Source organism: Anabas testudineus, chromosome 9 (genome assembly GCF_900324465.2).
Source record: "Anabas testudineus chromosome 9, fAnaTes1.2, whole genome shotgun sequence".
Taxonomy (NCBI): domain Eukaryota; kingdom Metazoa; phylum Chordata; class Actinopteri; order Anabantiformes; family Anabantidae; genus Anabas; species Anabas testudineus.
The window spans coordinates 3,679,093-3,692,647 of record NC_046618.1 but is presented as its reverse complement, the minus strand read 5'-3'; the positions used below and the strand labels follow the sequence as shown (position 1 = coordinate 3,692,647).

General features: G+C 39.8%; 3 protein-coding genes across 3 annotated transcripts; 2 read left to right on the top strand and 1 right to left on the bottom strand.

The window, feature by feature from the left end:
* Positions 1–909: 909 nt before the first annotated feature.
* anapc7 (anaphase promoting complex subunit 7) lies at positions 910–6,238 on the bottom strand. The gene is made up of 11 exons (XM_026343526.1): positions 6,029–6,238; positions 5,154–5,340; positions 4,769–4,888; positions 3,647–3,758; positions 2,671–2,824; positions 2,435–2,577; positions 2,103–2,220; positions 1,804–2,000; positions 1,470–1,694; positions 1,195–1,345; positions 910–1,099 (listed from the first exon to the last, which is right to left on the bottom strand). The coding sequence occupies exons 1-11, from the start codon at positions 6,127–6,129 to the stop codon at positions 910–912; spliced, it is 1,698 nt and encodes a 565-aa protein (XP_026199311.1). The 5' UTR covers positions 6,130–6,238.
* A 616-nt stretch (positions 6,239–6,854) lies between these two features.
* Positions 6,855–11,405, top strand: LOC113150812 (ubiquitin-conjugating enzyme E2 G1-like). The gene is made up of 6 exons (XM_026343527.1): positions 6,855–7,018; positions 8,692–8,794; positions 8,905–9,002; positions 9,164–9,342; positions 9,460–9,567; positions 9,674–11,405. The coding sequence occupies exons 1-5, from the start codon at positions 6,976–6,978 to the stop codon at positions 9,544–9,546; spliced, it is 510 nt and encodes a 169-aa protein (XP_026199312.1). The 5' UTR covers positions 6,855–6,975; the 3' UTR covers positions 9,547–9,567; positions 9,674–11,405.
* Positions 11,406–11,661: 256 nt separating this feature from the next.
* Positions 11,662–13,469, top strand: LOC113151136. The gene is made up of 5 exons (XM_026343989.1): positions 11,662–11,711; positions 11,813–11,847; positions 12,590–12,720; positions 12,870–12,996; positions 13,071–13,469. Exons 1-5 carry the CDS (start codon positions 11,707–11,709, stop codon positions 13,250–13,252), a joined length of 480 nt encoding a protein of 159 aa, XP_026199774.1. The 5' UTR covers positions 11,662–11,706; the 3' UTR covers positions 13,253–13,469.
* Positions 13,470–13,555: the final 86 nt, after the last annotated feature.

Here is a 13,555-nt window from a genome sequence, read left to right as displayed (position 1 = left end):
GATTTTTCTTTTTTTAAACACATACAGACAGGATGAAAAAATAATAAGCATGTACATTACTTTTTTTTTTTCTGAGAATAAAAATTTAGATGATGCATTTTCAGAGCAGCAGAAATCATTGTACATTGCGCCCCCTCCCTCCCCACAGACTTCTTATGCACTGGTCAGAGGCACAAATTCTACTGCGATACTCTGGTGACTACTACTCTTTACTTTCCCTGTGCCTCACAAAAAATAAAACACTTCAAAGCCAGTTCCTCCTGTAACACATCAGATGCTTCCAGCCATTTTTAGCCTGAACTAAATTACTCATCACAGCAGCTGACTCCGACAACTGCTTTGATGTACATCTCAGTATCCCTCCTCCCTCCTCCTGTGCACTGAACTTAAAAAAGAACCCAAAGCATATCCTTTTGAATATACTGACATTTGTAATGAGTATGTATTCAGGTAGCCACTTACTGGCAGCAAGGAAGCAGAAATAACCACAGTAGCATCAGAGATATGACCTCACTACTGATTCTGTAAGGCTGCACCTCACAGCTGTATAAATAAGCAAACATGCCTCAATTAGCTTCACAGGGAAGTGGCTCGTGAAGCCTCCCGTATCATTGTGACGGTAAAACATCAGGTTAAAAATGGCTGGTGTTCTGCACTACACTGCATTTCCATACGTGCTCAAGTCTTTCTGCAGCTCTACGGCAAACCTGGACATCAGTCAAAGTTGCATTGTCTTAAAAGTTGGCAAAGTCTCATGGTTTTAAACCTCTGTGATAGTGTGAGGTGTGTCTAGCAGCGTGACCCCCCACCCCCCCCCCCACCCCCCTTGTCTCGTTTGGCTGAAGGATTCTCGCAGGCCGCTTTGTGTCAGAAGGAGGTACTGAACAAGCATGCCCCTGTGGGCCGGGGTCACTGCATACCGAACCACTGTTCCTGATCCGCCCACTGTGCTGCTTCACTGTCACTGCCCTCCAGGTCTCCGTCCTCTCCACTGCCCTCCATGTCGTCTCCATCCAGCTCCACCGTGGCATCTGTGGGACTCTCCTCCTTCTCCATCTTTTGCATGCCTTCTAAAGACTTCTGATCGTTGGGATCCAGACTTAGAGGAAAAAACACAGACTTTGGTTTAGTAACAATAACTACAAGTATACTTGCCAGGATTAGAAGTAAAACTAAAAAAGAGTTCATAGTTACCTTAGTGCTATGCTGTACTGGTCCATAGCTTCTTGATAATCATTGACAGCCACCAGAAAATCTCCCAGCATTCTGTGTAAGACACAGTCACTCTGATTGGCCAGAGCATTCCGGAGGAGAGCGATCCCTTCTTCATATTTCTGTTCCCGGCCTTAACAATTAATAAAAACAGGACATTTTAATTTCCACCTGAATGTTCTTTGTGCAACTGAAAATCACAGTTGTGATGTAAAAAATACATCTCTAAACTGGAATGGTCCAAGTGTTGTACGTACTCAGCAGTTCGGCCTTTTTGACCACAGCTTTTGTGTAGTCAGGCCTCTGGGCGAGTGCTTTGTCCAGCAGGGTTTTGGCCTTTTCCTGAGTCACGGGGTCTTCAAGACACACTGTGGCAAGTATGGTCAGAGTCTGTGCATTGGCCCCAAGAGTTTTATAGATGTTATTAGCCATCCCCATTGCCTCTCGAATCCCATTGGATGCCAGGTAACAGTCAATCAGCCCTGGAAAGGAACAGTTATTAACACTGTCAGAACGAGCAGAACAGAAATGTTCTATAAGATGAAAAGATAGAGCCCATGTAGGGTCACGTTAAAATACAAACAAACACGCCTTCATAGCAGTCGAGTCTGCAGGGTGCCAAGCGCATGGCCTCTCTGAAGTGGATGATAGCCTCCTGAACACGGCCCATGTTTCTCAGTGCTGCCCCCTTCAGGAGGAGAGCCTGCACACTGTTGCTGTTCAGCTGGATGGCTTTGGCTCCCAGGTAGAGGGCTCTGGAGTAACGCTTGCTATAAAAGCTGTGACAACTGAACAGACACAAATTCAAAGATTTAACACTATTAACCATTGCTAAACTGTAGCACAGTGTACTTCACATTGAAAATGACAGAGCTCAGTCTGCGACTCACCCAGAGATCACCCAGGGTTCAGCATGCTGGTCTGATATATTAAATAAACGGCCTCCCAGGACCTCAACATCCTCGAGGTGTCCCTCACGAGCCATCAGGTAGCCATAAACATCCATTCCTGCAAGTGTACAACAGATACTGTATGTTTTGTTAAGTCCCACGTGTTCATGTCTTGCTTAAGCTTAGACGGGTGTGAAGACTCGCACAGCACTGATGTTTGTGGGAATTCAAAACAAAGATGAAATCGGAATTCAACTGCACAATACATGTAAACATTGCTGAAAGATGCTTCAGTAAGTAAAGAACTATAATCGACTTGTGCTGCAGCACACCTTTGATGAGGTATGGGTCCAGCATCTGGGCTTGTTCAAATTTGAGAATGGCATTTTTGGTGTCCCCAGCCCTGAAGTAGACGTCTGCCAGGCTCACCAGGAGGTCCACATTGTCCCGCAGCAGGGACTTCTTCTCCAGAGAGCTGAGACAGGACAAAGAAGATATAAAACAAAACAAACCCTGAGGTCCAACAGCACATTCAGCCACTTGGTATCAAAATGAGTGCTCTGCTCACCATATGGTGTTGATGGCTCTTTGATTGTCCCCTGCATGTATGAAGGCATAAGCTTTGATCCAAACAGAGAGCCAGTCCAGGTTGGGGATGCTCTGGATCACATCCATGGTCATAGAGGCCACTTCAGCTCCTTTGACTGATAGAGAGAGAAGTCCTAGCACAAAAAACAAAGCTGGATTTAGAACACTTTTCAGAAGCTGTTAAACTATGATGGACAGGATACACAACATTTTCCACCTTCTCTCAGCTTCACCATTGCTTGTTTTTCACCCACAGTTCTCCAGTTTTCATGTTGGTTAAACCTCTTAACTCTAAATGCAGTGTAAACAGGCAAAACCCAAATCCGAACCTGAGCACAGACATTCAGTGCTGTTTATTGTTTGATTACACACATGTTCCAATACTTTTGCTCACATGAACAATGGGTGGGTTTAAACAAAATCTTCTATGTTGTTTGTCAGATCCAGACAAACAGTAAACGCAGAAATAAAAGTGTTGATCTTTCGTGTCATATTCATCTTTTGATGTTAAACCCAAATGTTTTCAGTCTACAGCAAAAATAAAGGAACTAGTCTCACTGTTCCAATACTTTTGGAGGGCGTTGTACTTAAATGTGCAAACGGAGCAGACAGATTTAAAAGGATACAGTCATTTTTTTATATTTTTACTTTTTTCAACAATTCCCATATAAAGACTAATACTCACAATGTCTTGCCTCTACTCACCATAATGTTGGTTAATCCTGTACAATAGAGCTCCACAGTTGTCCAAAATATTAAAAACACATCAGTGAAACACACTGTTGTACTGGGTTAAATGTTTCTTCCTCACAAAAAGTGTGACCCGAGTCTCTGTTAGGAAATTGTTGAAAATAGTAAATATACAGAAAATTACCAGCTTCATCCTTTCAGCAAATAACTGTCTCAGCAGGTTAAATGCTGTTTGATGGCTAAGACATCTCTGTAAAAGTCCATACCAATGATTGCATCCAGGGCAAGTGGACATTGTCTCAGGACCTCTTTGTAGCTAGTCACCGCAGAACGCTCCTGACCAGCTTTCCTGTACAGGTTAGCTAACATCATGTTGATCTGTGAGGAGAAAGACCAGTAACATTAATTTTAAAACCAAGGTGCTGAAACTCTACAGATTTAACACAAAAGTCATCCCATGATCATGACACTACTAATTATTTGCCTTTATTTCCAAAACCAAAATAACAACAATTTAATGTTAAGCTCCCCTAAGGGTCACGGCCGTGAATTTTTTTACAGAGCTACTTTCCCATTCTCTCACAATTGTTTTGTGTTATCTCTGGTGCATCGTGATCTATTCTGGGAGTATAGCCCATATCATGCAGTACACCCCCAGTGTGGATTCACCCTCAGCTGTGGCTGCTGGGCAGCAAGTAACTTAGCAAGATGGAGACATTTGTTAACAGAGCTAGCCATCTCTCAACACAGACTGTGACACTGACTGGCAGTAGCTGGGATGAAAGTCAGTGTACAGCCTGCAGGTCACTGAAGGTCTCAGATCTGGTCCTGTGGATTGTGACTACAGATGTGTCTGTGCTTGCTTCTGATTGTACCAGCTATGATGGTTAAACACAGCTATATGCAGAGTGGCAGAGCACCTATGTTTACGATTAGAGCTCTTTTGAAAGCAGTAATTAGCAATAAAGTAGAGCTAGTCAGAGTGGTGGAGCACCTAATTCTCCAGTGAGTGTTGGTCACCAAGAAGGTGGAGCTGATCCTAGCTGTCCCAGGATGAAAGGCAGCTGTGCACAGCAGCCACAGCTGAGAGTGAACCCACTTGCTGTGGCCGCAGCCTGTGGGGGTCTACTGCATGACAAAGGCTATACCCCTTAGATCAGAGATGATGCAAATGTGTTGTGAGGGAACACAAAAGCTATTGCAACAGAACATAATTGTAGCTCTGCCACGACTTTTAGGGCACTCTGTATAAAGCAGCTTCAATGTTCATTACTTCATTATTTTGACCTCATTGCTACACATCAATACTTTGACTAAACTGAATATAAAAAAAAGGCACATAAAGCGGGTCAAAGAAGTTAATTACAAAAACACAAGTAGCAGCTTACCTTTGGAGTCCTCTGTCTGGATGGAATCCCATCAAGCACGGCAATGGCATCTTTGTCCAATTTCAAGATGGTATAGCATTCAGCTATCTTGTACTTCACCTCAATTTCTGATGGCAAACTCTAAAAAACAAACAAAAAAAAAAAAACCAATTTGCTGTAACTATACATTTGCCTGTTAGCATTTAAGCATTTATGCTAACAGAGGGTTTCCTATTACAAGCATTATACATCACAACATAAAACATTTGACATGGCGTGTCTTAAAAATCAAGATCTTAGGGTCATTCAATAAGTGAATAAGAACAAATATTGCCTAAAAGATTGTGTCATCTTGCAGTCTGGTGTGATCCTGCAAGACCACACAGTGCCATGCATTACAACATACCTGTGACTGTATGTTGGATGCTGCTCCACCTGTAGATGTACGAACTTTAGATGTTTTGCTGAGTACCTTCTTCTGTTGCAGTGCCATACTGTATTTGCAGGCAGCATTACGATATTCCTTATCGTGGAAGATGGCATCAGCATGGTAGACCAACAGCTGGTACTTCTGGGCTGGTGAGAACAGCTCTCTTTAAACCAAAAGATAAAAACAACAGAGTAATCACATTAAATACAGCATAGAAATCTGGCTCTCGGTTGCATAAGTGAAAAGGCTTTGTGTTAGCTGAAGTGCTGACAGTGTAACATCCAATAATGTAATATAAATAATATCAAAACAAAGAGATATTCACGGTAATCCAAGCAGTGTGTATAGAGTGTATAGGCATCCTGTTTCAGCTTCACCCTACTTGAATTAACTACATCAGAGCATCAACAGTGTACTGCCTGTTTACATGACCATTGTTTTTAAACCCGTCATCTTATGATGCTATTGTCAAGACGGTGATTGGGAGAATAAACCAGGTTATTTCAGAATGTATCATGTCCTCAGACAAAGTGCTCGCTTGTCGGTTCAATCTCAAACTGCAAATAACCAGTAACGATGCCGTTAAATAGAAGAGACTGCATATGACAATTTCTTGGAAGACAACGTAAATATAGTGTCCTCCCAAAGATATGATAGAATTTATTTTTCAACGTTAAACTTTACTAATTATCGAGTGAATATTTTGTGGGCGCCCGTTTTCACTTCATTGCTGGCAGCTATTAAAGCTTGCCGGCTAGTTTTAGGCTATTGTCACGGGCTGACAACATAGAACCCTAGCGTAAAACAGCACCTTTCAGGAAATAGACGGGCCCCCTACTGACATTACTTACGGATTGTTATTACTCATAGTCAGCAACAAACTGCTCAATATCCGGACATTAGAGTGAAGACCAGCGGCTGCCATATCCCGTACATGATCTACTACATTCATTTTCGTTTACGATTAGGATTTTCTCGAGGTTTCCGTCTCAAGTTAAAAGTTTGGGCTTGTAAACAGCTAACGCTAGCTAGCTTCCGAAGTATTAAATATGGCGCCGAACACCCTTCCTTCCGCATAATGCTGCCTTTAGGCGCTTTTGACAAGTTCGCCTTTTCAACTACAATGTTCGTAAATAGGAATTTTCCAGGAAAGATGCCGCTTTTGTATTTTATTGGCTATTTTGTAGACAGTAAATTAAAAGTAAAATTTAACTGATAGGTAAAACATTGTATTCGCTTCCTAAACAGATCAGTAAGATAACAACATTCACATATTTCCGATACTCTTAAACGCACCATCTGTTTTGTTTCTGCAGCAAGATTTATTAATTTAGTAAATTTACGTGAAGCAACCAAATGTTACTTTTGCAACTAGACTTGTCAGCTTTGCAGTCAGAATCTTTATTATAAATATCCATTGGCTTGTGACTCTCAAAAGACAACAAAAACCGATATGTGGTGATCCTTTTTACTAAGACCGAAGACAAATGGAATTAATGATACTGAAATGTCATGTCAGTCAGGTATAATGTATGTCTGGGAATCTGGTTGTGAGGGTTAGGAAGGATCGTGTGCATGTTAAATTTCACTGATTGCTCAAGAAACGTAGCTTTGAACACACATATGAACACAGTCAACTGCACATGCGCATGCGCACAGCTAAAGCCAGCAGCTGAACATTGTGTCAAAACACAGAGGGAACTCAGCAGCGAAACGTCGCACGTCGGTTTCAGATTTTGCTCCACTCGTCGGAAAGCATTTGCTGGTGCAAAGTGTTTTTCTTTTCCGCCCGCGTACCATGACCGAACAATCAGCATTACTTCTTCGAAAACAACTGGCAGGTAACTCGAAAACAAGTATGGAAGCAAATGCAGTCGGTAGAAAGGTTACCTACATAGCGGCTAACGTTAGCTTTTGTAGCTATGCAAAGCTATGTTTACGCCATAGGCTTAAGCTCAGCAAGCTAGCTAAGCAGCATAATGCGTTCCTTTCAATTCAGTGTTTGGCTGACCTGCTGTGGTTCATTCATATCTGGGTGAAATAAAAACATATATACATTTAATGTATACGTGGCTAAAATAACGTAACATCTCAAACAACACTGGACGCCAACATCGCTAGCGGGCTAGCAAGTTCGACATTAGTTAACGTTAGCTGACTGAACAAAGGAATAATCAATCCACGGACTCATCTGCTCTGATGACTTTAGCTTTGCTAATGATAAATGGATACATCCTTCGCCTTTCACAGACAAACATGCAACTATATCTTAAGTAACTTTATTAAAATACACGCACTTACTACCAAGGTGCATAAGATAATATCTAATATGTTAAGTCGGACTCTGGCTGTAACGCTGTTAGCGACTTTTAGTAAGGATGTGCATCTCAGTGTTCAAGCTCAGTGATTAAACTACTTCTTGTTCTTGACTTGGTTTGGGAACAATTACCAAAATTATGACTTGTGATTTCACTAAGCTGAGGATTTTTCACAACGGTAAACTTTAAACGATGTGATCTGCTCTGATAAAGTTAGACCTGTTATCATTTACTACTGAGGACACGATTCAGACTTTTCCTGTGGTCCTTAAATGACAATAATCTTAAACAACTGCGTCCACTGATTAAATAATGCATGGACAGCTGATTGTCTAACATGTAAATTCAGATTTTGCGTGCGTGGGGATGTGATTCACTGGCTTTGAATTCAGTTCAAGTAGATAAATCCTTTCACTTATTTTTAGAAACCACGATGTGATTCAAACTTTATATTCACTGGATTGACAAACAGTAATGCGAGACTTGTACTCATTGTACAAAGTGATACCATTTAAATATTCTCAAACAGGGAGATGAGTAATATTTCTGGCACCATTGTAGATACACTTCAGTGGTAGGCCTATCTGAGTCTGATATCTGGGCTGTTTAATTTAGTTCAGTTTCCTGCAGCTGTTTCAGTCAAATTTGTATTGACAGCTGTTAACAAAGGCAAAGAAAATATTATTCTCTCTTTAGATTCATCTTAACTTCCCTTAAATGTGGTTCATCAGTGTTAGTGACTCAGGCTTGAATTGATTGGACCTATGCTGCATTTTCAGTGAGCTGCTGAAAGTATTTACTGTGTAGCAGCATTTCTTTCTGGTGTTGGGCTTTTTAAAGTCGGGTATGAATCCCAGTCCTGTGTTTTGTGTCTTTTACATCACAACTTGATTATTTCCATTGCCAAATGAACATTCACATGCATTTGACTTGCTTCTGGTAAAGGCTTTCAAAGCATTGTTATGACATTATATATAATGAAAGTCATGTAAATAGTGCCCATGTAAATTATTAGTTATCACTCTTATTCCGACACAAGAACCATCTTTAGATATTGACTTCCCACAGATATTCCCCATCTGCTCTTCCTACTTATGTGCTTACTCACACAGACCTGTTGCTTTAGTGAAATTACTATAGTTCTGTTTCATTTCCAGGTCATCACTTTAAAAAATACTGTATTTTTCTTTACCTAGAGCTCAACAAGAATCCAGTGGAGGGCTTTTCAGCTGGTCTGATAGATGATGATGACATATATAAATGGGAAGTCGTGATCATTGGTCCACAAGATACCCTTTTGTAAGTGAGAAAACATCTGTGTATTCATACATTAAAGGTGTATAAATATACAATGTGTCATTGAATTTCATAATTCATCTAATTTGTCCTTGCTCTGTTTTGTCTCGTAGTGAAGGAGGGTTTTTCAAGGCATACCTAACCTTTCCCTATGATTATCCACTACGGCCTCCAAAGATGAAGTTTATCACTGAAATCTGGCACCCAAATGGTAAACACAATCATCATCCTCTTAATGTTTGTTAAAGTCGACACTGAAATTAAATAGATTTTTAAATGATTTTGTGATTTAGCAGCAGTGTAGTCTTGGCTTTGAGTCTAGTTCAAACATCTTTCTTTCTTTCATTAAACTCATGTTCTGTTTCTTTACAGTCGCAAAGAACGGAGATGTTTGCATCTCTATTCTGCACGAGCCAGGAGAAGATAAGTTTGGTTATGAAAAGCCTGAGGAGCGCTGGCTTCCAATCCACACAGTAGAGACAATCATGATTAGTGTTATCTCCATGTTGGCAGACCCTAACAGCGATTCACCCGCTAACGTGGATGCTGCGGTGAGTTACACAGCTTATCCAACTCCCCAGACTCTGGAAATCCATTTTCATTCCTGTCATCATGGCAGTTGAACTAAATGGATGTGTCATTAAATGAGTCTGATGTTGGTCCCATAGAAAGAGTGGAGGGAGGACCCGAACGGTGAATTCAAGAGGAAGGTGGCTCGCTGTGTAAGAAAAAGTCAGGAGATGGCATTTGACTAGAAGTCAGTTGTAAATTCCAGGGTAAGTAGATTCATGTGTTTTAGTTAAGAACTGCATGTGAGTCCTTGCTTCTGAAAATAATGGTAATTAAAATTATTATTTATTTATTATTTATTTTTTCTTTCAGTTTAAGGAAATGCCTTCAGAGGGAGAATTTCAGCAAAAGGCTTTTGCACCCCTTGTTTTGCCAGTCAAAGGAATTGGTTGGCTTCAACCACATTTCTGTGAAAGGTTGTAATTTTCAGCAAGATGAGCCAATTTGAGAACCCTACCAGCGAAATTAACTCGTTTCCTACCTGGAATTGTATATTTAATTTTATTTATTTTGAAAATGTAATGATGTAAGATATGTCACTACTGTAAATGAACTTGCTTTTTTATCTGCTGCTGAACAGTTTCTACTTTATACCAGGTTTCTTATGCAATTTAGTGGTCACAATTGTGTAAAACAAAACAAAAGCCCGTTACCATTAGGTCATCACTTGTCCTCCCTGCTGCGCACCTGCCACCAGATTAGTGTCACCTCTGTCGATAGATGTGGTTATTTTCAACACTGTCATTGAATCACTGTTGCCTTTTGTTGGGCTTCACATGGCGAGAACTTTCAGAGGGACACTTTTTATTTGTCTGAAAACAACCACCAGTCTGTATTGTCTCCTTATGCTGGTGTACGTCTGAGACATATAAAACCATGACTCTCAAATCTGCATGATTCCCCCCCAAACAGCTCTGTTATGTTTCAGTGTAGATTTGAATGGCTTACTCAGTGATTTGAGAGTTATCGTTTTCTAACAGAATGACTTGCACACATAGCTCATGGTAACAGAAGGTTTGTGCCAACTTCTCAGGATCTAACGTCATTAGGATCTTGATTAGCAATCAGCAAGATAAACCTCTTATATTACTGACCTTTCCCTTAGCACGAGGTCATAATGGTCAACGAAGATGTCTAATAATAATCACTTAGTCTGATGTCTTTTCACAACATTATTATAAATCACAGACAGCCAAAAACAGCCTGTGAAAATAGTCTAAGCTGTGATTGTTCCACACGTGAACTGGTTAGCTGGCATGTGAGCTTACCTCAGTTTAAAGGATAATGAATTTGACTGGGTTTATGGTCATGGTAGAAAAGAGAGGCTAGTTCTTGCTTTGTTGTGACACATTTGGCTTTTTTTGTGCTTAATTAGATGATATAATATCTATCACTCTTTATTGAATCAGTGAATTTGGGTTGTTATTCAATGGACTTGAAGATAATTCACCACTTAGTGAGGTGAAGTGCTCTGAGGGTAAAACAAACGCCATCCTGCATGTAGGTTTAATTTTTAAAGAACATCCACAGTTGTGTTTGGGTGGAGTCTGGAAACCACTGGCTTTTGTTCACTTTCATTTGATGGTTTGCTGACTTTTAAGCCACAATGACATCCGTTTTTAATTATGTTAAACATGATTGATCTGTGACTGACATTGACTAATAGCTAACCATCTTTTGGCGCACGCAATCAGGTTTGAAGGAGTTTTTAAATAGGATACCATTGTTAGTACATTCTGGGTGAATGTGATGTGTACAGTGAGTAGATTCTGTTGACTTGATGATCACATAACTGCTGTTGACATTACCTTTTTAAGTCAGAATTTTCTAACCTACCATGACCTCCTCTGACCGGTGTTCACTGTATTTGCACAGATTTGGTGCGTTCGAAACGTCATTAAGCAATACGCTCTGAAAATGTTATGTCCAGGTAATCCACCCTAACGTCATCATTTCTTTTTTTCTTTTTCTTTTTTTAATTTTCATTTTGTGTCAATGCAATGTATATTGAACATGATGCTCAATAAAGTGTGTAAACAGAAAAGCTTGAAATTCTGTTTGTGTTTTACATTTTAGATTAGAACACAGTCTAGGTTCAAGTACATTAAACCTCTACTCTGTAATTGGAACTCAGGGGGGTAGAGTCAGATTTCAGCACTGGATTCGTTTCACACTAATAGGCTTTGCTGGCTATAACACATACGGAACACAGAAACATGCTAGCGACCTCTTTGACATGTCCAGAGGATATTTGGGGATTGTAAGTAACAATGAGAAAGCGGGTGACGTTTGTCGAACACCTTAAAAAAGAAAACCTGTTAAAAAATGGAAGTGGTCACATCTTGATGAGGTAAGACCATAAGGGGATGGTAGAGTGAGAGTTGAATGTAATTGATGGATGTATACCAGTATATGCTTTTATATTGTATTTTACATTTTATTAATTTACAGGTCTTCTTTAGAGTTAAAGAAGAGATGCACAGATGGTGAGTCAAACATCAGCTTAAATTCTAACTATAAATATGAACAAACTATTTTCATTCTCTATTTACACAATGGATGATGGCAATTTAACAATATAGTGTTTTTAAGGTCCTACCTTTAGATTTTCTACAGAGGTTTAAAAAAGTACTTTAAGACACTTTTTGTGCAGCATGATTTTTTCAGGTTACATCATTAGCCATAGTGCTCATCCTGTTAAGGGTCGTGGGGGAGCTGGAGTTGATCCCAGCAGACACTAAGCAAGAGGCTCAGTTTACATGTATATAGGATTATTGCTACTGATACAGTTACTATAGAAATACAAATTCTACAATGCAGGTTGTCAAGATGGAGCTGATTTTAAGAACCTTAATTACTGTTGATTTGTTTATAGCATCATATTTTGGAAACTGGTGAAAACTTTTGCAAGGAAAATATTCTGCTAAATAATTAGTAAATACCTCTAAAAATACACAACCTCAATATTTATTCTTACATGAAGTATACAATATAAAAAAATAATAATAACGAACTTTAAAAATGTACTTAAGTACAGTAATAGATTAATAATAATTGTTATGTATTGAATTCACTACATTTCTCCGTTGGCGGATCAGTAAAGACATCTATAAAGCTCAGCTCAGGACTACCAATTTATTTAACAGATGTGTGCTGGGATGCATTGGAATTAAATAATCTTTACAATAACTGTAAGAAATGACGAGGTCTTTTGTTACGTGCTGGCAGGCTTTGAGCGTTTATCTGATCAACAAGTGACACAAGCGTACAGAGGAACAAACATCAATATGTCCACAGGCAGCCAGCATATGAAGACAATACACATTCCCAAATCCATGATGTCTGCACCCTTCTTACAGGTAACCATCTACATAAATCCTTTTTCTTTTTGTTCTTTCTTTTACAGCATTGTAAAGTGGTTTAATTGAGACAATAATGATATTCCTCAGATGTAACAATGTCATTCTGCCACAGACAATCACATCGCTTCTTCTTGTGTCTGTCTCAGCATCCTGCCCTTTCAGCTGGACAGAGACGTTACCTTTGCAGCATAGCGAATGTCTACAGCACAGAGCACATGAGACAGCTGATGAAGCAGCACTATCTCGATGTGCTGCACGCATGCGCTCAGTCAGGTGTGTATTAACACATCTCAAGCATAAACTTTGACCACTGCCATCCATCTCATGCTGTGTGTCGTACCTCCCAGGTCAGACTCCCTCCTGCAGGAGGAGGTGTGGGGATCATCAACGTGGAGAAAAAAGCAGGTTCACAAAGGATGCTGAGAAGAATGTGGAGGCAAGGGCGAAGCCTCAAGGGCAGAGGAAAAGCAGCAGCGGCAGCAGTACAGCTAATTCTGATGTCATACTTCCAAAAATAGTCACCAGATGACTTTATGATAGCAAACGATTATACTGTTTTAAAAGAGTGTTTCTGTTAGTCAACACCTGTTTTATTACTGTAATGGCTGAAATATAATCATATATGGTGAATTGTTTTATAGACCACACTATTCAAGCACTACATATATCTGTATCTGTGGTTGTGACATCTGTCATAAATATACTGTATTTTTAGTCCTGCTATTATTTAAAATGCAGTATTAAATACAATACTGGATAATGTGTTTGGTCAAAATTCATACAATAATATTTAGAATTATACGGATTTTATTTGGGCTGATATCAAACTTGA